Source organism: Salmo salar, chromosome 18 (genome assembly GCF_965601325.2).
Source record: "Salmo salar chromosome 18, fSalSal1, whole genome shotgun sequence".
Classification (NCBI taxonomy): domain Eukaryota; kingdom Metazoa; phylum Chordata; class Actinopteri; order Salmoniformes; family Salmonidae; genus Salmo; species Salmo salar.
In genome coordinates, this window is record NC_138308.1 from 71,666,622 (window position 1) to 71,694,088 (window position 27,467).

Consider the following 27,467-nt stretch of genomic DNA (forward strand, 5'->3'; position numbering starts at 1 on the left):
CATCTCAAGACATCAGTCAAGAAGTTTAAGCTTGGTCACACATGGGTCTTCCAAATGGACAATGAGCCCAAGCATACTTCTAAAGTTGTGGCAAAATGGCTTAAGGACAACAAAGTCAAGGTATTGGAGTGGCCATCACAAAGCCCTGACCTCAATCCTATTGAAAATGTGTGGGCAGAACTGAAAAAGCGTGTGCGAGCAAGGAGGCCTACAAACCTGACTCAGTTACACCAGCTGTGTCAGGAGGAATGGGCCAAAAATCACCCAACTTATTGTGGGAAGCTTGTGGAAGGCTACCCGAAACGTTTGACCCAAGTTAAACAATTTAAAGGCAATGCTACCAAATACTAATTGAGTGTATGTACATATTTTTTTTGTCATTTAGCAGACGCTCTTATCCAGAGCATACATTTCATACATATTTTTTAATTTTTTGTTATAATTGTTCTCTTTAAAAAAATAAAAAAATAATTTGTTGCACTGGCCCCCCGTGGGAATCGAACCCACAACCCTGGCGTTGCACACACCATGCTGGCGTTGTAAACTTATGACCCACTGGGAATGTGATGAAAGAAATAAAAGCTGAAATAAATTATTCTCTCTACTATTATTCTGACATTTCACATTCTTAAAGTAAAGTGGTGATCCTAACTGAGTTAAGACAGGGCATTTTTACTAGGATTAAATGTCAGGAATTGTGAAAACTGAGTTTAAATGTATTTGGCTAAGGTGTATGTAAACATCCGACTTCAACTGTACATCAAATATATTGGGACATACATCAACAATCAATCATAAACTCAGCAAAAAAAGACATGTCCCTTTTTCAGGGATGTCCCTGTGTTTCAAAGATAATTCGTAAAAATCCAAATAACTTCACAGATCTTCATTGTAAAGGGTTTATACACTGTTTCCCGTGCTTGTTCAATGAACCATAAACAATTAATGAACATGAACCTGTGGAATGGTCGTTAAGACACTAACAGCTTACAGATTGTAGGCAATTAAGGTCACAGTTATGAAAACTTAGGACACTAAAGAGGCATTTCTACTGACTCTGAAAAACACCAAACGAAAGATGCCCAGGGTCGGACAACTGATCATCCTCGCAGTGGCAGACCACGTGTAACAACACCTGCACAGGATTAGTACATCTGAACATCACACCTGCGGGACAGGTACAGGATGGCAACAACAACTGCCCGAGTTACACCAGGAATGCACAATCCCTCCATCAGTGCTCAGACTGTCCGCAATAGGCTGAGAGAGGCTGGACTGAGGGCTTGTAGGCCTGTTGTAAGGCAGGTCCTCACCAGACATCACCGGCAATGGCACAAACCCACCGTCGCTGGACCAGACAGGAATGGCAAAAAGTGCTCTTCACTGACAAGTCGCGGTTTCGTCTCACCAGGGGTGATGGTCGGATTCGCGTATATCGTTAAAGGAATGAGCGTTACACCAAGGCCTGTACTCTGGAGCGGGATCGATTTGAAGGTGGAGGGTCCGTCATGGTCTGGGGCGGTGTGTCACTGCATCATCGGACTGAGCTTGTTATCATTGCAGGCAATCTCAAAGCTGTGCGTTACAGGGAAGACATCCTCCTCCCTCATGTGGTACCCTTCCTGCAGGCTCATCCTGACATGACCCTCCAGCATGACAATGCCACCAGCCGTACTGCTCGTTCTGTGCATGATTTCCTGCAAGACAGGAATGTCAGTGTTCTGCCATGACCAGCGAAGAGCCCGGATCTCAATCCCATTGAGCACGTCTGGGACCTGTTGGATCGGAAGGTGAGGGCTAGGGCCATTCCCCCCAGAAATGTCCGGGAACTTGCAGGTGCCTTGGTGGAAGAGTGGGGTAACATCTCACAGCAAGAACTGGCAAATCTGGTGCAGTCCATGAGGAGGAGATGCACTGCAGTACTTAATGCAGCTGGTGGCCACACCAGATACTGACTGTTACTTTTGATTTTGACCCCCCCTTTGTTCAGGGACACATTATTCCATTTCTGTTAGTCACATGTCTGTGGAACTTGTTCAGTTTATGTCTCAGTTGTTGAATCTTATGTTCTTACAAATATTTACACGTTAAGTTTGCTGAAAATAAACACAGTTGACAGTGAGAGGACATTTCTTTTTTTCTGAGTTTACATCAAATATATTGAAACATACCCAGCTTGCACATTTAGTTCCTTGAAAGTTGTGAGAACGTATGTTTTTGGTTTCACATTTGTTGTTTCCTGACCGGTTAAACTGATTTTTTTTTTTAAACGTTCTGAGAACAGAAGTGAAAATGTATCCTGTTCTGGGAACATTTATTTTTAGGTAGCAGGGAGGTTCTGAGAATGTTTTAGTCTGGTTCCTTGAAAGTTTTCCTGTGAGGTTTTATTAATGCTCTGAGAGCAAAATTATAGGTTATTTGGAGTTTTTTTTATAACTACCTTAAAGCTTTTACTGAATGTTTCAATAAGACTTTTAATAACACTGCTAACTTTTTGGGGGTTAGCTTTTTTTGAAGTCCAAGCACAGATAGGACACATGGAAATGTATTTCCTTAGGCATTAATCATGCAAACACATACCTTTTTTTTTATTGTGGCACAGTATAAGTGAGATTCAAACCTGTAATCTAATGTTCTCTGGCCATGGAATTACTCCACTGAGCCACCAGGATGGTAGGCTGAATCCCAGTCTCTTTAGCTAACATTCCACTCCTTGTCACTGCCAAAGAGACCGGCCTTTTGGCAGTCTACAACATTCAATATATGCTGGATTTACAGCGGACTTGCTCATTGGTTGTTGGAAATAATATTTTTCATTACAACATGTGGTGCCTGGAAAATAGAATTAGAATTTATAATAAAGTCAAAAACACATATTTAGCTGTTAGGCAGGTTCTATTTTGAGGCATAAAATCAAATCTAAGACGTTTTGTGGTTGGAATTACTGTATTTACTTTGAGAATTTAGACTTGAGCAAGCAACAAACAAAAAACGGTTGCTTAGCAACCAGATAACGACGTGTTTTGTGGAGGAAAAAAGTGATAAGATTTGAATATTTGCATAATCGTTGTGATTGGAGGATAGGTGTGAGGGTGATCGAATCAGCATTAAATCCTCTGTTCTCCTTGATCTCATTAATGAAAGAATGTTCATATTTGAAGATAGCAGAATGGCCAGTCTCTTTGGCACATGGCATGGAGTACAGTGAGTGGATTAGCTGAAGAAACTGGTACCCATGCTACCACGATGGGGCTAGCATGCCATGTTTTTTTAGGCATTCAAAACTGTTCATTTTAGTCTATTAAAACAGAGACCATTTCAAAGGAAACCATTTAAAATATATATATTTAACCTTTATTTAACTAGGCAAGTCAGTTAAGAAAATATTCTTATTTACAATGATGGCCTACCCCGGCCAAACCCAGACGATGCTGGGCCAATTGTGTGCCACCCTATGGGACTCCCAATCACAGCCAGACGCTGATACAGCCTGGACAAGCACTCATTAAGATCAGGAGTGGCCAATTAATGAGCGTGGACAACACACCAGAACACATTTAACAAGATAGAGGATAGAGAGAGTTTGATTGATGCTGAGAATGGAATGTACGTTTTTAAATAACATTCTCAGAGCGTTCTCTGAATATTACTAAAGTGTTCTTGTAGTTTTTATTGAAAAATGTCTTAACATTCTCGGAACAATTTGAGAACATGACTTCAAATAGAACCACGAGGAAACCTGTAGGAACGTTATGCTGAAGTACTGAAATTCCCACAGAAGAATGTTGTTTCTTAACGTTCTTGAAACAATTTGACAACATTCCCAATGTCAAACCAGTTGGAGAAAGTTCCTAGAACGTTACCAAAATTGAAATGAAATGTAACCATGTTTGAACTTTTAATCAAACGTTCTGTTAAAGTAATGAAATATCAATAAAATAATGTTTTTAAATGTGCTGAGAATGTTCCAAAGGCAAGCAACTATCCTGCACCATTTCTAGAAAGTTGTGGGATGGTTGTTTGCAAAATAACCATAAAACAACCATGCTCTCACCAATCTCTAAGAAACATATGGTTCTGAGAACTTTATGTGCTAGCTTGGGTACTGTGTATCAGATATTATTCATAAAATATATAGGTACATATATCAACAGTATATTATATCAAATGTAGAATCAGTTTCATGCTGCATATATTGCATTTTGTGTAGACAGCAGTATCATTCAACTCCTCATCTGACAAGTTAACAAATCTATACTGAACAAAAATATAAACGCCACATGGAACAATTTCAAAGATTTTACTGAGTTACAGTTCATATGAGGAAATCTGTCAATTGAAACAAATTAATTAGGCCCTTATCTATGGATTTCACATGACTGGGAATACAGATATGCATCTGTTGGTCAAAGATACCTTACAAAAAATGGTCCTCAAAATGCGCCTCAGGATCTCGTCACGGTATTTATGTGCATTCAAATTGCCATCGTTAAAATGCAATTGTGTTCGTTGTCCATAGTTTATGTCTGCCCATACCATAACCCCACCGCCACCATGGGGCACTCTGTTCACAACATTGATATCAGCAAACTGCTCGCCCACACGATGCAATACACGTGGTCTGCAGTTGTGAGGCCGGTTGGAAGTACTGCCAAATTCTCTAAAACAGCATTGGAGGCGGCTTATGGTAGAGAAATTAACATTAAATTCTCTGGCAACAGCTCTGGTGGACATTCCTGCAATCAGCGTGTACTGCATGCTCCCTCAAAAGTTGAGACATCTGCACATTTTAGAGTGGCCTTTTATTGTCCCCAGCACAAGGTGCAACTGTATAATGATCATGCTGTTTAATCAGCTTCTTGATATGCCACACCTCTCAGGTGGATGGATTATCTTGGCAATGGAGGTATGCTCAATAACAGGGATTTAAACAAATTTGTGCACATTTGAGAGAAATAAGCTTTTTGTGCGTATAGAACATTTCTGGGATATTTTATTTCAGCTCATGAAACATGGGACCAACACTTTACATGCTGCGTTTTATATTTTTGTTCAGTGTATATTGAGGCAGATTCTTAGGAATCTGATAGTATCTGTATTTAGATACAGACAGGGAATGAGTCAGACAGAGGAACAGATGGAGTTAGTCAGGTGAGTTGTGTTACGAGAGAGGCCTTACAACCGACGTGCCCCCGCTGGTATTTACTCTCTGGTCATGAGTCCTGGTCCCTTGAACCTCTTTACACATGAGCCAAAACCTTGAACCCTGTGCCATCTATTAACCAGGCGAAATCTTGAGGCCCAAAAGAAACTCTTGACTCAACAGTGCTACTCATTGAAAGTCAATCCATTGAAGACAATCTATTTGCGTTAAATTCTTGATTTTGATAGACCATTTTGACAGACCATATTGGCAAGAAGCACATAGTATTGAGTGGTGGTTATACCCGGCCTTCACAGAACAGTTTGTCATTGTATTCACACAAAGCACGTCTCTCTCTGTTCCATTGCCAAAGCATTTATCTCGAGGAAGTAACACTTTTGTATACACTTACCTTGATTCAGTATATGTGGCCCATGCCATGCGGGAATCAAACCAAGAACTCTGGTGTTGAAAGGATGCACAACGCTCCAATTAACGGAACCAATTTGAACAAAGCTCATAAAGACATTTTGTCTTGACATTGTTGTCTTCCTGGCCTGGTCCCAGATCTGTTTGTGCTGTCTTACCAACTCCTATGATCCCTGTCATGCTAGGACAGTACAAACAGATCTGGGACCAGGTTACAGTCTTCCTGCTATAACTAAGGAAAAAATGTTAGCTCTATTGGATGGCTCATCTGTCTCCTCATTGTCTTGTCATGGTCTCATCTCATCTCTCTTCTCCTGCCTTTCCAGATCATTGAGGCGGACTACAATGCTACATGGGTGCACCGGTATGGAGAGCCCATTCCCACCGCTACACTCACCACTCTGTGGTCACTGTCGGTAGCCATCTTCTCTATAGGAGGCATGATCTCTTCCTTCTGTGTGGGCGTCATCTCAGAATGGCTGGGCAGGTAGGGGAGATGATACACTCACAGACGAGAGAGCGGACGCCCAGACACGCGTGTGTATGCATGCACACGCTAGGGTGACCACATTAAAAACCTCAAACCTCAAAGACAACAGGATGATTTTGCAGGACATTAACTGGATAGTGTTGCCTACATGAATGAAACATTTGGTAGTATTTGCATATGCACAGAAGCAGATTTAGGTATGGGCAACATGGGCAGCCGCCCGGGGGGGGGGCAAGATGGTGAATTTGACATTTGCGAGAGCGGTTTTCTATTGCTCGTTTGCACGTCACGTCAATGATATCATGTCACCGTGTGGGACTGTGGGTCAATTAACCTTGTCGGAGTGGGCGCCCTGATTCTAGTTTGTGAGCTAGGCAGGCTACTGCCTGGGAAGGTCTCCCACTCAGAAGTACAAGATGGGGAGGGTTGGCGGTGGTAGGTTGACCTCAGGTCTCCCCACTGGAAGCCCAAGGTAGGGGGAGCGGGGGAATCTATCAAATAGCGCACCTCTAACTTTGTACAGTACTAATGCAATTAGTAAAATCAGTCACACTACAAAATGCTACCAAATAAACCACAATTCATTCATAATACTGTGAATATATAGTTTCACAGACATATTGTTGCATTTTTTTCTGGTTTGTGCGAAATCATTAAGAATAATATAATACCAGTCTGCACACCACCAAGGTGAATTGGTTTAGTCTTGACTCTTGGTTGACAGTGTTGGGGGATGGGTAATGTATTGATGCTCGAGTGCCAAATCAACACAAATGGATAAGAAAAGGTCTAAGCCATCAGGTGCCCAGTTTAGGAAAAAGAGGAGAGAAGAAGAGGAGAAACGTGTAAAAGATAAAGGTATGCAGCTATGTCATATCTTTATGAGTATAATATTATGCATGTAATGAAATAGGCTAGTATAATACTTATGTTTGTTAGGCTATGTTACTATGTTGCTTGCTTTGCTATTTTTATATTTTATTTATTTAACCAGGCAAGTCAGTTAAGAACAAATTCTTATTTACAATGACGGCCTAGGAACAGTTGGTTAACTGCCTTGTTCAGGGGCAGAACGACAGATTTTTACCTTGTTAGCTCGGGGATTCGTTCTCGCAATCTTTCGGTGACTGGCCCAACGCTCTAACCAGTAGGCTACCTGCCACCCCTATTACACATAGGGGGACAATATTCCGTTTTCTGTCCAACTAGCTTACATAACATTGGATATAATTTCACACAGTTTTATCATGATAATGTGTGTAGCCTGCAGCAAAACGATTACCACCTAACTAGCACATTATTGATTTGGTTAACTTTTATTGAGGTGACATCATTAAGGTTTTCTGTGATTGTATTGACTAGGTCCTGAGCTCAGTAAGGGGAATTTGCAATGCTGTAGGCTAACTTAAAATACGTCTATATTATGCTGATATTTTGTATCTTGTGTGATATAGGAGGTTGTATGGTTCATTTGGTTCCTATTCTGAAAGTTTGATAAATTGTGCATAATGACATGTATATTTCATTGTGCAACAAATGTATTTCGGGTGTCAGACTCATATACAGTATTTCAATGCAAATTCAGGGGAACTTCTGAAATATTTTGGAGCACCCTCTGGCACTGGCCAGGATGAGGAGGCATCTACCTCATTAGCCACACAGGCCTCTTCAGAAATGATCTCGGAGCCTCAAGATGAGGAGCCATCCACCTCCTCAGCCACACAGGTGTCTTCACAAATGTTGTCTGAGACTGAGGATGAGGATGAAGACCCATTTGCTTCCACTTCTCCCCAGCAGGATTCTTCAGGTGTGTGTGTGGGTACACGCACATGTGTTTATGTGTGCGTCCCTGCATAACATAAACAAAATAAATAATTTCCCTTTTGCAAAGTTTTAAGTTTCTATATTGTAGGTAACAATGATGATTTTATTGTTACTGGGTATGTATGTGGGATGTTCCACCACTATAAATTCTGTAAATAACGTGTGTAAACTAATGCCCATTAGAAATGCCTGTAGCAGCATCCCTACCAAATCCTGCTGCTGAGGATGAACCACTGTCTACAGACCCTGCTGATTGGCCTTCAGTTCTGACTGACAGAATTCGGACACAACTCGTTTGCAGAGGACCAAGTGAGGTACCACCTAACTTTGTTTTCCCAAGGAATGAGAGTGATAGAAGAAGTCGCCACCACCAGTATTTCAGGAAGACCTTGCTGAGTGGTGAAGAATCCCTAGAAGTTGGTTGGTGTATTCTGAAAGAAACAACAGCCTCTTCTGCTTCAGCTGCAAACTATTTTCTAAGAAGAAAATGTAGTTAGCAAACTCAGGACTGACAGACTGGAAACATGCAAGTTCTTTGCTGACTTCACACGACAGCAGTCCAGAACACCAAAACTGCATGAATGTCACGTTCATTGAATAAATAAGCGGACCAAGGCGCAGTGTGAGTAGAGTTCCACATATTTATTAAAGTGAAACTTACAAAACAACAACAAAGATTTAACGAACGTGCCAATACATAGCACACATAGGCACTAACTCTAAACAATATCCCACAACGCAGTTGGGAAAAGGGACACACTAAGTATGATCCCCAATTAGAGGCAACGATATTCAGCTGCCTCCAATTGGGAACCATACACACACACCAACACAGAAATAGAATACATAGAACCCCCCTAGTCATGCCCTGACCTAAAACACCATAGAGAACCACGAGGGCTCTCTATGGTTAGGGCGTGACAGTACCGCCCCAAAGGTGCGGACTCCGACCGCAAAACCTGAAACTAGATGGGGAGGGATAGGGTGGGCAACTAGCGTTGGTGGCGGCTCCGGTGCGGGACGTAGCCGGGCTGAACACCGTGCCCGGACTGGGCACCAGTGCAGAGGAATGCTCCGGCCATGGAGCGGGACTGGACGCCGTGCCTGGACTGGGCACCGGCGCAGAGGAAGGCTCCGGCCATGTAGCGGGACTGGACACCGTGCCTGGATTGAGCACTGGCACAGAGGAAGGCTCCGGCCATGGAGTGGGACTGGACGCCGTGCCTGGACTGGACTGGGCACCGGCACTGGAGACTCAGGGCTGGTGACACACTCTTCAGGGCGAGTGCGGGGAGCCGGCACAGGACGTACTGGGCTGGGAAGGTTCACTGGAGGCCTGGTGCGTGGAACCGCCACAAGTGGCACCGGCCTGATTACACGCTCTTCAGGGCGAGTGCGGGGAGCCGGCACAGGATATACCGAGCTGGGGAGGCGCACTGGAGGTCTGGTGTGTGGAGCCGGCACAGGTGGCACCGGACTGATGACACGCTCTTCAGGGCGAGTGCGGTGCAGAATACACCTAACCAACATCTCTCTCCGATCTCCCTCCAACAGCTCCATCGACTCCCAGACGGTCTCTCGCTCTCTCCCCGGCTCAGCTGACCGCTCCTTGTGCCCCCCACATTTTTTTTATTGGGGTTGCCCTTGGGCTCTTTGTGGCTGCGGACCCCGGCGTCGTCGCTGTCCTCCATTACTCCTTGGCGTCTCCCGCCAAGGGTCTCGCTTCCCCCCAGTGTTTCCTCCCATGTCCAACTCACCCTTACCTCCTGGGCACACTGCTTGGTCCTGTTATGGTGGGATATTCTGTCATGTTCATTGAATAAATAAGCGGACCAAGGCGCAGTGTGAGTAGAGTTCCACATATTTATTAAAGTGAAACTTACAAAACAACAACAAAGATTTAACGAACGTGCCAATACGTAGCGTACATAGGCAATAACTCTAAACAATATCCCACAACGCAGTTGGGAAAAGGGACACACTAAGTATGATCCCCAATTAGAGGCAACGATATTCAGCTGCCTCCAATTGAGTTTGAGTTTGAGTTTATTTTATTTTTACAGGGACAGTGCACATTAATCAACATTTCAATAAAAGTGGGTGTGACAATGAAACATGGAAAGAACTGGCAATGAGGATAAAAAAAGGGAAACAATTGATAAGCACGAGATGGCACTTATGGAGGCTGAGAGGATAAGATGGAGAGAGGTGTTGACACATCTGACTGCTATTGTGCAGTCTCTGGCAATTAGAAATCTGGCACTGTACTCTCCATCATATGGACATTTCCTCAAATAGGTTGAACTGATGGCACAATTTGATCCAGTCATGAAAGAGAACCTTAACCGTGTCCAAAAAGGGACCTCGAGTCACACCACCAGCTACCTTGGCCACCAAATACAGGATGAACTCATTGATTTGTTGAGCAGCAAGGTCATTTCAATAATGGTGAGTGACATCAAGCTGGCAAAAATATTCTCTATCATTCTAGATTGCACCTCAGATGTCAGCCACACTGAACAGTTTTCAGTTGTGATTAGAATTGTGTCACTGAAGGAGGAGCCCCACATAAAGGAACATTTCATGGGGTTTTTGGAGGCAGAGGAGTCTACAGGCCAACATTTGGCATCCCTGATTCTCAAAAGATTAGAGGAGCTAAAAACAAAGGTGTCCAAGCCAGACTCCTGGAAATGAATCCAAGAGCTCTATTTGTGCCATGTGGGGCTCACACATTGAACCTAGTTGTGGCTGATGCTGCTAAAAGTTCTGTCGATGCCACAGGTTACTTTGGCATCTTACACAAACTGTACACCTTGTTCTCAGCCTCCACACAGCGATGGGCCATCCTGAAAAAACACGTGGACATCACTTTGAAGATGTGGACTGAGACACGGTGGGAGAGTAAAGTTAAGAGTGTCGAGCCACTGAGGTATCAGGCAGCAGCAGTGAGAGAGACACTGATTGAGGTGAGGGATCAAACCAAAGACCCTGTGATAAAAATTGAGGCCCAGTCCTTGTCAGAGGAGGTGGGATCATACATCTTCAGCATCTGTACAGTGGTGTGGTATGACATCTTGAGCCAGATCCAACATGTGAGCAAGCTGATGCAGTCTCCCAGTATGCATTTGGATGTTGCAGTCAGTCTTCTCAGAAAGACAGAGAGACGTCTCAGCAACTACAGAGCATCAGGCTTTATGACTGCACAAACTTCACCCAAGGATATTTGCGAGGGTATGAATGTAGAGGCAAAAAAGGCTGAGGTCCACAAAGCGTCACTTTTCATACGAATCATTTGATGAGCCTTTGACTGATGCCCTGAAGAAGCTGGATGTGACATGTGTCAATGTCGTTGTTGATGCTGCAACAGCCCTTCAGGAAAGATTTTACACATTGGAAAATTTGGGAGAGAAGTTTGGAGTGCTGTCAACCTTCCAAAGTATCTCAAATGAGGAGCTGACAGAACAATGTGAGGCCCTTAGTATAGTATGACACTGCACTATAAAGAACACTCAGACTTGGATGGCAGAGAGCTTGCACAGGAACTGAAGAACTTGTCTGACTTGCCATCAAAGACCATGACCCTGCTTGAGCTGCTGATATTTATACACGATAGGGAGCTCTCAGAAATGTATCCAAATTTGTGGACTGCTCTCGGAATTTGTCTTACTCTTCCATTGACCGTAGCTGAAGCAGAGAGGAGCTTTTCGAAGCTGAAGCTCATCAAATCCTATCTGAGGTCCACCATGTCACAGGAACGCCTTAGTGGCCTTGCTGTCATCAGTATTAACCATGCAATTGCTGGGCAGATTTCTTATGACAATGTAATTGATGACTTTGCATCAAGGAAGGCAAGAAGGTCAGGGTTTAGATGGCAGTTGTGCAATTTAGTTTTTGTGTTTCTTGTTTGAAGTGCAATAGTGGAATAATCAGGTTATCTTCTTTACAAGTGTGTTATTCTATTTGTGTATTTATGTGATATAGGATTTGTGCAATTTCAGTTTGTGTTTTTTGTTAGCAATAGTTCTCTCTCTTTCTCTCTTTTCTCTTTCTCTCTTTTCTCTCTTTTCTCTCTGAGAACCTGAGCCCGAGGACCATGCCTCAGGACCACCTGGCCTGATGACTTCTTGCTGTCCTCAGTCCACCTGGTCGTGCTGCTGCTCCAGTTTCATAGCCTGCGGCTATGGAACCCTGACCTGTTCACCGGATGTGCTACCTTGTCCGGACCTGCTGTTTTCGACTCTCTCTCTCTACCGCACCTGCTGTCTCTAACTCTGAATGATCGGCTATGAAAAGCCAACTGACATTTACTCCTGAGGTGCTGACCTGTTGCACCCTCTAGAACCATTATGATTATTATTATTTGACCCTGCTGGTCATCTATGAACATTTGAACATATTGGCTATGTTCTGTTATAATCTCCACCCGGCACAGCCAGAAGAGGACTGGCCACCCCTCAGGGCCTTGGTCCCTCTCTAGGTTTCTTTCTAGGTTCCTGGCTTTCTAGGGAGTTTTTCCTAGCCACCGTGCTTCTACATCTGCATTGCTTGCTATTTGGGGTTTTAGGCTGGGTTTCTGTATAGCACTTTGTGACATCGGCTGATGTAAAAAGGGCTTTATAAATACATTTGATTGATTTATTGATAGTGTAATAATTTGATTCTCTTTTTTATTTGTATTTATACAATTTGTTTATATTTGTCTTTGTTACTTCTTTTTGATATTTACGAGTTTTCCTTTTTATATATTTTTATATTTATATAGTTTTAAATGTTAGGATTATTTATTTGTGTTGTTCCAAATGTCTGAATAAAAATTACAGGTTGTGCAGAATGGTGCTTTTTTGGGGGGGGCAGGAGCGCTGAAGGGAGCCATACATACTCGAACTGCCAATGCATATGCATTTAGATCTTCTTGAATGACTGTTTGGTGAGCAAATTAGAGCAGATGGTCTTAAACTATATAGCCTCTGTATTTTGTTTCAATCGATGATCATGATACCTAGCAGGCGCGTGCTGTTAAGTTTTTGCCGCATGATATTTTTTGTGGGGACTATTCTGCTAACCAACTTAAAATCTCATAAGAAATTAGTGGTGTTTTTGGTGTAACAGTAACCTTATACTGTGCTATTATATTTTGTTATGTTATGTAGAATACTAATGAATCATTATGGGAACTTCCAATACATTATTTCAGCTTTTATCTAACTTTACTAAACGAGCACCATTGTGAGAAGTGGCTCCGGTGTTCTCTGGCAGTACTACACCCACAGATATACATTTTTGCTACACCCCTGCAGGCCGCAGCACCAAACGAGCAATTGAAGCGAATCCAACTCGTTTCCCTTGCACAAAATTTGGTGGTGCAGAACCGAGAGACAACATGTGTGGATGTTTTATGAAAATCTGTTTATATTTGGCCACGGAAACATTTGTGGTTGGACTCGTGGAATGTTAAACAGTTAGGATGAGATTGAGTAAAGTACTGCAAATATGTTGAATGAGCAACTAATGGGCATGGGAGCCTCACACGTTTCACGAAATGTCCTTATATCTTTCGGTCTAATATGGCTATTTCCTTAATTCTGTAGCTCTTCATCAGAAGCACGCTTTTTGTAAGTAGTTAGGAGGCCTAACTGTCCTCCAAGTTTAGCCGAAATTTATTCCGAAAGGATTTGAGACATATTGGTTGACCATAAGCCTATATGACGTTGGCCTTCGTCTCGTCTTGCACTGCGCAAAATATCATATCTAAACGATTGGAGAAGTTTAACATCACCATTAAGCTTAGGCTACCACATCATTATGATATCTATGCATATATTTTCATAAGCGCAACGTGACTGAAAGAGACAGGTTTGGAATATCTGATTTAAATAAGGGACAAAGATACTTTTTTAAAAATTGGTGGTGTTTGTATTTGTTGATAAAATGCGGGACATGATTATTTGGTTGCGGGACAAAGGGCATAAATGCGGGACTGTTCCACACAATCCATGTCCCATGCTTACATGCTGGGCTGGTTTGGACACACATAGACCTACACACACTGACATACCCACAAAATGCACGCTTGTCAGCACTGCAAAACATACACATGTTATGTACATTCCCATGTACACATGATAGATGAATGTTCTCACTTACAGACACTCAGTACAAATCCAGCTGCATATATATACAGTTGAAGTCGGAGGTTTACATACACCTCAGCCAAATACATTTAAACTCAGTTTTTTACAATTCCAGACATTTAATCCTAGTAAAAATGCCCTGTCTTAGGTCAGTCAGGATCACCACTTTATTTTAAGAATGTGAAATGACAGAATAATGGCAGAGAGAATGATTTATTTCAGCTTTTATTTCTTTCATCACATTTCCAGTGGGTCAGAAGTTTACATACACTCAATTAGTATTTGGTAGCATTGCCTTTAAATTGTTTAACTTGGGTCAAACGTTTCAGGTAGCCTTCCACAAGCTTTCCACAATAAATTGGGTGAATTTTGGCCCATTCCTCGTGACAGAGCTGGTGTAACTGAGTCAGGATTGTAGGCCTCCTTGCTTGCACACACTTTTTCAGTTCTGGTCATTATGGCCAAACAGTTCCATTTTTGTTTCATCAGACCAGAGGACATTTCTCCAAAAAGTACGATCTTTGTCCCCATGTGCAGTTGCAAACCGTAGTCTGGCTTTTTTTATAGCGGTTTTGGAGCAGTGTCTTCTTCCTTGCTGAGCGGCCTTTCAGGTTATGTCGATATAAGACTCGTTTTACTGTGGATATAGATACTTTTGTACCTGTTTCCTCCAGCATCTTCACAAGGTCCTTTGCTGTTGTTCTGGAATTGATTTGCACTTTTCGCACCAAAGTACATTCATCTCTAGGAGACAGAACGGGTCTCCTTCCTGAGCAGTATGACAGCTGCGTGGTCCCATGGTTCCCTATAGATAGTGTCAGTCAGTTGGATCCAACATAGTTCCCTTTGGAGAATGTCAGTCAGTCAATCAGTCAAACAATCAGAATGGGTACAGTTAGGACAAGGTGTTCCTCAAAAGGCAGAGGTCACAGCTGCTGAGTAAGGAAGACTGAAACAGTGTTGAGGTGTTTCAGACTGTTTCAAACGGTGCCCCTGTCCCCTCTGCTCCACTAGGCTTGGGTTTCTCATGCTGTGTGGCAAGAAACACTCTTGACGTGTAAATATAACCAAGTTGAAATGAAAAAAATCTCACTTCTCAGCTTGAAATACCACAATCTGCACGCATCAAATTGCTAGCTTTCCTGTGGCGCAGCTGGCTAAAGGTGTTTGATGTGTATGCGAGACTGAGGTTCCAATATTGAATAGCAGTGTGGGCTCATGAGGAAGGAAGCTTTACTGTTGAGCAGCAGCATGAAGTCTGTTACAGAACCTGTCTCTGTATTAGCAGGTTTGGTACACACACTATACTGGAGGAATGCTCTGTCTTCTATGCATTTCACACACATAAAGTGTGTTGGAGTATTACAAAATTAATGAAATTCGCTATGCCATTCTTAACCTCTAAAAGTTTAAGCAGTTGGGGGGGGGGGGGGTTCTACTAAGCTACCATATGGAATTGTTTTTATGATAGTCATACCATGGCTCATTTAGCTATTTGATTTAGAATTGTATGACCCCTTTAGGTATCAACAAGAAATAGAATAATATTATTTGATCAAATATTGAATTTGGACTTTACTACTATAGCCCATAGAAACGCATTGAATAATCCATTCATAAATGGCAAAAAAAGACAGTAAAAAAAATGTATCATAAAGAATAAGGTTGTGAAGTGTCTGTCTTATATCTAGGAGATCTTATATCTAGGAGATCTTATATCTAGGAGATATGAGAACTCCCTCCATACTTCCATTCAGTTGTATGGGTTCCCTTTAGACGAGTCCCTTGACACTTGTGGGGGATGTAGAGCAAAACGGAGAGCACCATCGTGTTCGTGCGAGTCTCATATTAGTTTTGTAGGCCAAACTGTTCGTGAGAAGACCGATTTTCGGTTTGTCTCATCATGGTCTGACAAACACCGCTATAGCTCAGCCACTTTCCACCGCAGACGTGGAAGGTCGACAGACGGATGCGGTGGGTTGAGAGGCAGTACATGCAAAATCTGTTAGCTCCAGTTTAAATTGGCGGATTTTGATGGGGAGTTCATTATTATGTTACTTAGATTGACGAACGGGTGACTCTTAAGGATTAACAATAGCTGTTCCTTGTAGAAACAAAATATTTTTCTTTGTAACAGTGTCTGTTTTGTGATGTAAGTCTGCCATCTAGAGGACACATTATGGAACTGTCAAAGGCCTATAACCACGATTATAGTGTTTCTATAAACTATGACTACTAATAATATTAAAACGTATTTATTCCTTTGTACTCTGTCAGGAGGAAAGCCATGCTCATAAACAACTTGTTTGCCTTCATCGGAGGAGGTTTGATGGGCATGGCCAAAATCAGCCGGTCCTTTGAGATGATGATCCTGGGACGCTTCGTCATCGGTGCATACTGTGGTGAGCACTCATCCTGTAGATTTAAATGATACTTTTCAGTGGTGTAGTAGATAGACTATATTATTTTCTATGAATCGTACTGAAATTCCAATAAGCGGTGAAATAGTTAATAGGAATCACTATCGCTGCTCATTTTTGTCTCCAGACCTTGGCATACCAGTTTCTGAACCTTAGCCTAATGATCTTTCCTCCAGGGTTGGCATCAGGGCTAGTGCCCATGTATGTGGGGGAGATAGCGCCTACAAGTCTACGAGGTGCTTTGGGCACGCTCCACCAGTTGGCGATCGTCACAGGGATTCTCATAGCACAGGTACAGAAGCTGAGCTTGCACAATGTATTTAACAACATGACAGTGAATCTTGTTTGTTCTACACAATATATTTCTATCTGAACCTGCATTAATGTTCTCTCTCTCCTATCTTCATCACGCTTCTCTTTCCTTTCCTCTCTCCCTTTCCCTCTCTCTTTTTCCCCCCTCATCCCTAGGTCCTAGGTCTGGAGTCTTTGCTGGGCAGTGAGGAGTTGTGGCCAGTGCTGGTGGGTGTGACCGTTCTGCCCACTGTCCTGCAGATGGCGCTGCTGCCCTTCTGCCCCGAGAGCCCTCGTTTTCTCTACATCATCCGCTGCCAGGAGCACCACGCCAAGAGCGGTGAGGATCAAGTCACGGCCGGCCACGTCCTAACACTTTTTAGTGGCCTCCTTTCCTCCCTTATCTCCTTTCCTATTTTTGATTGATTGGAGAGGACTACAAGTAGATCAGGGGCAGGGATTGAATTACAAACACACCCCGAAACCCATCTAAAGTTCTCCGCTCAGCGTGATTCTCATTCCCACTCTTCGCCAGGCTTGAGGAGGCTGACCGGGAGGCAGGAGGTGGGGGATATGCTGGCGGAGATGAAGGAGGAGAAGAGGAGGATGGACATGGAGAGGAAGGTGTCCATCGCAGAGCTCTTCCGCTCCCCCATGTACCGGCAGCCCATCATCATCGCCATCCTGCTGCAGCTCTCACAACAGCTCTCTGGGGTCAACGCTGTGAGTACTGGAGGGTAGAGAGGGCAGGGGAGTGCAGTAGGTGTGTGTATCACCTGATGATGAGTATATTCAAATACATTCTATATCCGGAGTCCTTAGATTTCATCAAACAATGAAAGAATGACAAATAAATACAATTACATTGGGATCATATTACAATAAGGGTTGGCATTAGTCACATCTCTGCATTGCTTCAAGCTTGACTCCATTCCATGACCAACCGTCCTCTTGTATTCTCTCCAGATCTTCTACTACTCCACCAGTATTTTCCAGAAGGCAGGGGTCCAGAGCCCCGTCTACGCCACTATAGGAGCTGGCGTGGTCAACTGTGCCTTCACTGTGGTCTCGGTACACAAGCAGGCCCTGTTTCCAGGCACCTCCATTACTGTTTAACTCCTACACCTTTATCATTGAACAAACAAGATAACGTAGTGGGTCGACCCAACCTTAATCTCGTTCCCAGACACTCCCTCCCACATGCGCATGGACCAACGCTTCAACTTGGTTTTCCTGAGCCAATAGAGAACGGGAGAAACTCCCGACTTAATCTACCAATTAATCATCTCCCAGAACACCTTGCCCCTTCTCTGTACGTGTCTTGTGCAACTCTGTTTACGGTGCCACGCCTCGCAGTTTTGTGATTCACTAAAATGAAATGATGATAAATACCTTACTTAGTAAAGTCACTCTAGGAATTCTATAGGTCACTCCCACTAAGGCCAACTTTAAATCGTTGATGTCCCAGGTTTATATGCGCTGTGGGATGAGGTTATCCCAACCTAGGGCTCTATTCAATCCGTATCGCGGAAGTTACCGTTACAACGTGATGGAAATTTAAAGGTCAATGTTCCCACGTTAACGGAGTCTGAATTCACGATAAACGCTGCATATGTCGGCTCAATCGGAAATGACCTTTACATTTATATTGTACAATCTGTAACGCTTCAGATTGAATAGAGCCTTTAGTCTTTCTGCCTTCATCCAAAAAGGTCTGATTTGTTGATTAATGTATTGATTGTCTTGGCTGGGTTAAGGGTTGACCTTTGATTTTAAAATGAAAACACCTCTTTAAATCATCAGCTTCACTTTTATGTTTGCATTCTGTAGAGAAAGCTCCCACTTACAATAGTCTTTATCCATGACCAAACCAGACTGGAGAATGCCTTAGACCAGTGGTTCGCAAACCTCTCCTCGGGGACCCCCAGACATTTCACAATTTTGTTGTAGCCCTGAACTAGCTCACCTGGTTAACCTATTCAAGGTCTTGATGATTAGTTAACTAGTCGAATCAGGTGCAAGCTCTGGAATAGATCAAAAACATGGAACGGCTGGGGGTCCCAGAGTAGAGGTTTGAGACAAACGCCAGTTGGAAAAGTTCAGTCAGAATCATCAGCTAAGTTTTGTCTCAATTAGAAACGAGTGAAAATGATCCAGGCCTGTTGTTACCTGTTTGTCATTCTGCTCTCGTCCAATCAACAGCTCTTCCTGGTGGAGAGGACGGGCCGCCGGACACTACACATGCTGGGGCTGTCCGGAATGTGTGGCTGTGCCATTGTCATGACGATAGCGCTCGCCTTATTGGTCAGTCCTTAATGAATAGCAACAAACTCATTAGCCCATTCACGGAATCATGTACCCATAGAAATAAAATACTAGAAGGGGCACCCCATTCAAGTCAGAGGCCATAATGGGTGGTATGGCTATTTCTATTCATGTACCTCTGGCTGAACCATCACCGCCTTTCCCTTGACAGGACAGTGTTCCCTGGATGAGCTACATCAGCATGCTGGCCATCTTTGGCTTCGTGGCCTTCTTTGAGGTGGGGCCTGGCCCCATCCCCTGGTTCTTTGTGGCTGAGCTCTTCTCCCAAGGCCCCAGGCCCGCTGCGATGGCCGTGGCCGGATTCTCCAACTGGACGGCCAACTTCATTATTGGCTTTGGCTTCCAGTATCTCGCTGTAAGTGATCACTTTGTGTGTTTGGTAAAAAAAATTGACCAGGAACCTTCATTTAGGACTTTAGTATTGGTTTTAATGATAGGCGAAGCTGACCTATTCTGGATTGGATGGTGTCTGACAGACATGGACTGATGAGTAAAAGTATTTTCAATGAAACACTAATGAATATACGCCTCCCTTTCCCTCCCCCTCTACCTCCCGCTCCACAGGAGCTTTGTGGGCCTTATGTCTTCCTCATCTTCGCAGTGCTCCTTCTCTTCTTCCTCATCTTCACCTTCTTCCGGGTGCCGGAGACACGGGGCAAGACGTTCGACCAGATCTCCACCTCCTTCAGCCAGCACCCGCCAGCCATGATGGACCTGGACATGGAGTTGGGCAAGCGGAGTACAGAGCTGGACTACCTGGGGGGGGAGGGAAGCCTTGACTAATGGGGTCCCCTGGGGGAACTGGGGAGGGCAAGCTGAGAAGGCCAGACATACTCTTGGTTATGCAGGGAAACTCAGAGGGCTACAACTGGGTACTGGGCTTGGGCCTGATTCCAAACACATCCTTTGAGTTGTATCTAGGCATATCGAGCAGGGAGAGTAGGGTAGGGTTGGCGTGTGGGTCAAGGGATAGGGAGGTGGAATGGATTTGGAACTGAGCCCGTAGTTAGGAAATGGAGCTTGAGGGAGATATGTTGACAGGAACAGGTTGCTTGAGGAAAAGGCTGTGCAACATTACAAAGCATTGCACCAACTGAACATACCCCAGAAAGGGTGGAGTGTGAGTGATTTTTATTACCAGAGCAACCCATAATGGGTGATAGAGGGGATGATCAGGAACAAGGTTTCTGAACTTTAAGGCATTACCCCCACCCGGGTGTACATATGCTGATGGGGTGGAGATTTGAGAGAGAATGCGCACATGTTCTATGGAGAGAGAGGCTTGGAGGTATTCCTGCACTTTATATACAAAAATGTCAGCAGTTTTCAGATTGATAGCTGGTTACAATAGCAAAACAGTTAGTGAAAACCCATGTACATTTTTAGTGAGCAAAGCTATGGTGTGTGACATTGAGTGATTTATTTCCGAGTTACTGTAAGTCTCAGTGGGCTAACCAGTCTACCACTAGCGACCCACTTCCCCTTTTGGAAGTGTCCCTAAACTTGATTTCACAAGATGGACAGCTTTAACGTGACTCATTGCACAGCCTACAGAGAAGTTACTTTTAAGGAGAGAAAATCATGTATTTAGTACTTAAATGTATATAGCGTGCTGGTTTGATTGAAAAAACACAATGGTACGAAGGTCTACAAATACTCAAACTTTACCCACTCCAATAGGAGTATGTCTTTGGTTTCTATGGGGTAGGGCACAATATTAGTTGATATGGCAACAGGCCTTGGTTTTGACTGCTACTGCATCAGCAATCTGTCCCTGAACTAATTACGCATGTGTGCCGTTTGCTGTCGATGCTGTACTGCTTGTGATTGTTCAATACAAATCTTCAAAGACATTGTACAAAGATAATCTGTAATTTATATTAAGTGTGAATATTGATAAAGTATTCTGTATGGTTTGTGACAACTGTTCTCATTTCAAACATGAGCATGTTAATGCCCCAACATTTCAGCAAGTCTTTAGTTACTACCATCCCCAGAAACAGGTCAAATTGAATACAAATACTGCATTTTAATGTTACAGCTTTTATCAAGTGTGCGATGCTCCGGTTTCAGATTCTACTGGAGTTGGAATTTAAGAAATTCAATTACTTACTCTGGGTTTTATCCCACTAAAATTAGATTCAAGTCAGACATTTTACATTTCCTGGAGTGTGTATTGTGGACATTAAAGACATGAATGCATTGTATTGGGGACATTAAAGACATGAATGCATTGTGGGTTTTGCAAACATTTTATTGACATTTAGATACTGACATTGCACATAATCCCCTCCAAAAGAAAAGCACATAAAATAAGTAGAACAAAAATGACTTTTTTTAAACCAACCCCCGGCCTTGATTTTCCAAATAGGGTGTGGGCTGCAGCATGTTTTAGAAACAAGGGGGTGGCAAGGTTCTCGTCGCAACTCCTGGACCACTACCCTCACACACGCTTCCCTCTCATCATCGAACTTAAATAGCGGCTGGGTCCTCTACTGCTCATGCCCATTCTCAGTCAATTAAAGTAAACTAGCTGGGGGTTTATGGAATAACTGGGCATCCAAGCAGGTTTTTAAATACTTTTTTCTTCTAGATCTTTCTAGGTGTATTTTAACATTTATGAATAGACACACACCTCCCTCCCATCTCCCATATGCAGTTTCTAGCTAGACAAGTCAGGGGTGGGGGGAAGGGGGTTGTAAGGTGGGATGCGGGGGGGATTGGAGAGTAGTGCACACAGTGGTGGGTGTGGTGAGATGGGCTCGGTCCCCCAGCTAACCCTCCCTAGGACCTAAAGAGAGGGACAGGGGGAGAGAGACAGATGGGCAGAGAAGATAAGGGGAGAAAGGCAGGTAGGTGAAAAAAAGACAGGCGGGGCAAAGACCGACAGAGGGGGACAAAGGGGAGAGAGACATTAACACTTAAAACAATTAATGCCAAGAATTAAGACTTCTAACAGGCAGTGGGTCCCACCGGGTTTGAGCCTTCAATTGGCGACCAATTTACAACTGCAATATAGGTGGGCTTTCATTGAACACAAGAACATCCCAAAAATATAAAGTCATTAGGAAAAGCATCTTTAACACCCAGTTCCCCCATTTGGACCGCAGGTGCTGACCATCTTTCAGAAGACTCGTGCATTTCCTCTGAAAACCCATACGATGAAAAACTAACTAAATATCACATACTAGTGACAACAGCTACGAGATAGCCGACATCGCAGTTTTTGTAGTAATGCAAGAAGCGCAACCCTCCACCCAAACCCTCAAAGGCTGCGCCAGTTTAGAGTAGGGTCCCACCTCTTGACTGGGGTCGCGTTACACCGTCCCATCCTGGGCGTCATTCTGAGGCTGCAGGAACTGTCGTGGCAGGTGGCTGAAAAAAATGACAATTTTTTTACTTCGTTGGAACATAAGACTCAATATTAATATAATGACTACATACAGGAATACCTACAGTAAAACAGTAGCCAAGTTAAGACCAGTTACAACAGTTAAAAGCAAGAGGACGCATTGAATAGATTTCGGGGTGCCTCTTACCTCTGGTGATTTGCGGGAAGTTTTGGGGGACATTTTGGGGGAGCCTTTAGGGGAGGACTTGGGGGAGGCCTTGAGGTCAGCTGGCTTGGCTGTCTGAAGGGGAGTGCTAGGTTCCGAGGCTAGCTTATCTGGCTTCTCTGTCCCATCCTAAGATATGAACAGAGGGGAAAATTAGCAACATAATATTGTCATTGTATTATTTTGTATTGCAACATTACATAGGAAGCACTGAGCCGCTCACTTTAGAGACAGAGTTAGACTCCGAGTTCCTCTGCCTGCGGCGGCTGAACTGTCGGCGGGGCTTCTGGCTGTCTTCGTTGGCCTGCTCCCTGTTTGGCTGCTGGCCCTCCTGGGCCTCCTTCACCACCACCTCCACCACCTCCTGCCCTTCTGCTGCCTGGCCCTCTGAGGTGGCAGCACCCGCCTGAACCTCCCCGGGAGGTGGGCGAGGACGGAATGGCCTGAGAAGGTTAGATGGCATGGGACAAAGTCAAATACACTGCAAGTCAAATAGGCCAAAACTACACCATCATCAACTCTTGGAATACTGGCCTTTGGGCTAAAAAGTCATCCACAAACTTGGTAAGATCTATTGACATGTGAACATCCCAAATACATAAAAGCCTACACACAAAAATGCCATGTCAGTCTCACCTGCGGTACTGGGTCCTAAACCTGCGCGGTGGAGGCCTCTGCTGGTCGCCTTCTGCTCCTCCCTCCTGTTCCCCTGGCTCACCCTGGGGGAGAGAACAGACCACACAACACTTCAGGAGGGAAACCAATTACACAACTGATATGCACAGGTGGAGGTCCAATCCTCAACTACCCCTCCATTTGCAAACATTTAGTAACGGAAAAGTCAAAGAAACCCATGGGACATCCCAACTGACTTCACCCCATTAAAGTTTCAATTTAAAACAGTTAAGGTAAGGGTAGGGTTTAGGGTGGGGGGACATCCATTTAGGAACTGGACAAGCGGAAGCAACTTCCTAGAAAAAGTGGCAGTAAATTCCATTCACCATTTTACTTTCAGTTGGTCTGTTTTTCCTCTTCAAATAAGTCAAAATGGAGAAGGGACTTTAAAACATGGGGTTGCAGCTTTTTATCCATCTACTCATCACCTCTTGCACTTCCTGTCTGGGTCGGCGGGGCCTGCGCCTTCGCGGCGGAGGCCGTTCTCCGTCCTGCTCTCCTCCACCCTCCAAGGTGGGGCCTGAGGTGCCGTCGACCTTCTCGTCACCAGGCCTGGGGCTGCGAGGGGACAAACGGCGGCGGAAACGGCGTTTGTTGGGCGCGTACCGACTGCCTTTGACGGGAACGCCACCAGGCCCTGTCACGTTGGCTGCCTCCGAGCCCTGAGAGAAGGAGAGAGAGAGCTTGTAGGAGAGATATTTAAAACAATGATATACAATTCAAACAGTTTGAGTGGCATTCAAATTAAAGGGATAGTTCACTCCAAAAAGCTAATATTTTCCATTCATTTGAAAATGAACAAACAGATAACGCAGCAGCCACACAACTTATGGAATGAAACTGAAATTGGCATAGGACTATGTCAAAAGCACAAAAAGATCTAATAAAGTTTGATTTTGGGCTGAACTATCCTTAAGACTTGTTAATAATGGAGGGTGAAAAAAAAAAGATCGTCCTTACAGGTTTGCCTACCTTGGCGGCCTCGACCACGTCAAACTCTACCACCTCCCCATCCCCAACACTGCGAAGGAACTTCCTGGGGTTATTCTTCTTGATAGCAGTCTAAAAAGATGGATTGGATGTTGTGATACAGGGTTTGTATTCACTAGGCACCAAACAGAATAAAACAGGGACGGACTGCCTGAACTTGTCCAATAAGAATCCCTAGTTTTCATTTCACATTGTAAAACGTTTTGCTAAGATTCACACTAATGAATGCAACCCAGTGGTATGAAGCAGCAGGTGCTCTTTGTGATTCTGACTTCATCTTGCTGGGCTTACCTGATGAACAAAGACATCCTCTTTGGTGTCGTTTCTGAAGGGGGAAAAAATGATCCGTTATGACACATCCAAAATGATCAAACTATATCCATGTTAACGTGTCATACCAGTACTACAGAGCACATGCATTGTGTCAAGTTAAATGCCCATTAGTGTACTTTCCAATTTCACATTTGACAGCCACATTACACAAAACCACATAGCAGGGTACCTGTTGATAAAGCCATATCCATTGCGCACGTTGAACCACTTCACGGTGCCTTGGACTGCGGTGGCTGCAACAACAGTTTAATGTCTCAAACATCAAAGTCAAGTCAAAAAGAAGGAATCAACGATTGTGAAGCTGCATTTGAGGTCTTGAAAGTGAACGTCTACTATATGACCTAGTACATGTCTCCCTTATCGCAACTTTTATCAACCAAAACGGTTCAAGCTAGGCTGCAGGACATGCCGTGATTGTGCCAATCATTAACAATACTTGACTAGACACCAAGTGGGACACGTTGTGCTTACTGTGCATAGGTGTGTTTCACCATTTTAACATTGTAGAGAGTTGATGAATACACATTAACATACCTAGTAACTTTGTTGATGTAACCAAAACCAATGGCACTTGACCACCTCAATTGGAACGTTTAACGGAAACCTGTCAAATAATTTACACCAATACCACTGAACATTTAATGAAAGCCCAGTTCACTTGTCAATGCTTGATTGTCACGTTAACATTCTGACCTAAAGGACTGTCACAGGGTGAAATCAGACGTCAATCGTTGATCAAGATGACGTACACCTGTGGAAAACATCCCTCCCCCTTTGAACACGTGACATTTGATGAGGTGAAATTAGGGTCATATTGTGACACCATTAGCCTACATTCAACCACGTCCATACGCGACAACTCAAAATGTCGGTTTGAATAATTGAACTTGATAACGCGTGTGCATCTAAACAGGCCGGCACATTACCAACCGCACAAACCCACGAGGGGTCAGTTGAGCAAATGTCCTACTTTAAGTCTCAATTTAAATATATGCGCTTGTTGAACAATATATTTGTGGCGACATTAATGGTCAGTCTTAAACTGGAGTAAGCATTTAATACAATTATATTCATCCAAGTCCTTGCGTAAAACATGAGGCACGTGGAACTTGAAACGAAACTCCAAAAACTGCTTAGGATCAGCACAACTTGACCTGGGTGTACAATGTGCGCTACTCCCACAGATTAACATCCAAGAGTTACAAAACCGACATGAGTCACTGAAACATACGCACTTTCCAACTACCCAATCTTTAGTCCTACTGACATATTTTAAGCAATGATTTGAGGCACAGCCATGTTCTGGCTTTAGTGCGTGGCCATGACGCATAGGTAAATACAAACTTACAACACTCACATATTCTAACTTTAGTCAAGGAAGATATTTTTGTCACTAATAATTCCACTTCACCTACCTATAATTTTTCTCTCCGGCTGTGGCTGTTCTTCCACCGGAGCCGACGGTGGGGCGCTCTGCGCTTCTGCGTCGGTCATACTCTCACGGATGCACGTTTACAATAATGTCCCCCTCTCCAAACTTTGCTCTGGCCGCCACGGCAAACTTTTTATCCTGACAATCTCCCGGGATCCACGATGTTAACCGCGCCCTCATTGGTTTCATAGTAGCCAATCCAGGAGCCTCATTAGCTCAGCAAGGAAGCCATTTGGAAGGGCGTAGGCCGCAAAAAAGACAGGTTTAAAATAAAAGCAGGTAGAGCAGGACAAATGATAGCGCGCAGAGCGGAGCACCCAGATTTTAAAGAGATTTGACAGGTGATAACCTGAATGAGGTGTTGTCAGTGGTGGAAACAGTGCTCACAAGTCATACTTAAGTAAAAGTAAACATACCTTATTAATAGAAAATGACTCAAGTAAAAGTGAAAGTCACCCAGTAAAATACAACTTGAATAAAAGTCTCAAAGTATTTGGTTTTAAATATACTTAAGTATCACTGGTAAATGGAATTGCTAACATGTACTTAAGTATCAAAAGTAAAAGTATTAATAATTTCAAATTCTTTATATTTTGAAAACCCGACAGCACAATTTTCTAGTTTTTTAAATTGTATTTACGGATAGCCAGGGGTACACTACAACACTGAGAATAATTTACAAACAAAGCATGTGTTTAGTGAATCCGCCAGATCAGAGGCAGTAGGGATGACCAGGGATGTTCTCTGTTTAGTGAATCCGCCAGATCAGAGGCAGTAGGGATGACCAGGGATGTTCTCTGTTTAGTGAGTCCGCCAGATCAGAGGCGGAAGGGATGACCAGGGATGTTCTCTGTTTAGTGAGTCCACCAGATCAGAGGCAGTAGGGATGACCAGGGATGTTCTCTGTTTAGTGAGTCTACCAGATCAGAGGCTGTAGGGATGACCAGGGATGTTCTCTGTTTAGTGAGTCTGCCAGATCAGAGGCAGTAGGGATGACCAGGGATGTTCTCTGTTTAGTGAGTCCACCAGATCAGAGGCAGTAGGGATGACCAGGGATGTTCTCTGTTTAGTGAGTCCACCAGATCAGAGGCAGTAGGGATGACCAGGGATGTTCTCTGTTTAGTGAGTCCGCCAGATCAGAGGCAGTAGGGATGACCAGGGATGTTCTCTGTTTAGTGAATCTGCCAGATCAGAGGCAGTAGGGATGACCAGGGATGTTCTCTGTTTAGTGAGTCCGCCAGATCAGAGGCAGTAGGGATGACCAGGGATGTTCTCTTGATAAGTGTGTGAATTTGACCATTTTCCTTTCAAAATGTACTTTTGGGTGTCAGGAGTAAAAAGTACATTATTTTTCTTTCGGAATGTAGTGAAGTAAAAGTTGTCAAAATATAAATAGTAAAGTCAAACACAGATACCCCCAAAAACGA

At 43.7% G+C, this 27,467-nt stretch overlaps 2 protein-coding genes across 7 annotated transcripts in view; one reads left to right on the forward strand and one right to left on the reverse strand.

Annotated features, from left to right (window-relative positions):
* LOC100136445 (solute carrier family 2, facilitated glucose transporter member 4) overlaps positions 1–20,969 on the forward strand; it is a 41,429-nt gene extending 20,460 nt beyond the window's left edge. For both annotated transcript variants that reach the window (XM_014155686.2, XM_014155688.3), the window contains exons 3-11: positions 5,899–6,059; positions 16,295–16,419; positions 16,614–16,729; positions 16,906–17,068; positions 17,264–17,451; positions 17,695–17,799; positions 18,931–19,032; positions 19,205–19,408; positions 19,618–20,969. In XM_014155686.2, the coding sequence (XP_014011161.1) occupies positions 5,899–6,059; positions 16,295–16,419; positions 16,614–16,729; positions 16,906–17,068; positions 17,264–17,451; positions 17,695–17,799; positions 18,931–19,032; positions 19,205–19,408; positions 19,618–19,836 (1,383 nt within the window). In that variant the 3' untranslated portion in view covers positions 19,837–20,969. The remainder of the gene's footprint in view (positions 1–5,898; positions 6,060–16,294; positions 16,420–16,613; positions 16,730–16,905; positions 17,069–17,263; positions 17,452–17,694; positions 17,800–18,930; positions 19,033–19,204; positions 19,409–19,617) is intronic.
* A 317-nt stretch (positions 20,970–21,286) lies between these two features.
* On the reverse strand, positions 21,287–26,298 carry ybx2a (Y-box-binding protein 2-A). Of its 5 annotated transcripts, none has more exons than XM_014155487.3 (10): positions 26,024–26,298; positions 24,778–24,841; positions 24,567–24,600; positions 24,258–24,347; positions 23,714–23,968; positions 23,247–23,329; positions 22,834–23,053; positions 22,593–22,739; positions 22,353–22,428; positions 21,287–21,844 (listed from the first exon to the last, which is right to left on the reverse strand). In XM_014155487.3, the coding sequence occupies exons 1-9, from the start codon at positions 26,100–26,102 to the stop codon at positions 22,393–22,395; spliced, it is 1,008 nt and encodes a 335-aa protein (XP_014010962.1). In that variant the 5' UTR covers positions 26,103–26,298; the 3' UTR covers positions 21,287–21,844; positions 22,353–22,392. The 5 variants fall into 5 exon arrangements, with proteins under 5 accessions (XP_014010962.1, XP_082820602.1, XP_014010963.1 ...); XM_082964476.1 differs by having other exon boundaries at positions 23,714–23,947; positions 26,024–26,297; XM_014155488.3 differs by having other exon boundaries at positions 23,714–23,947; positions 24,246–24,347; positions 26,024–26,297.
* Positions 26,299–27,467: the final 1,169 nt, after the last annotated feature.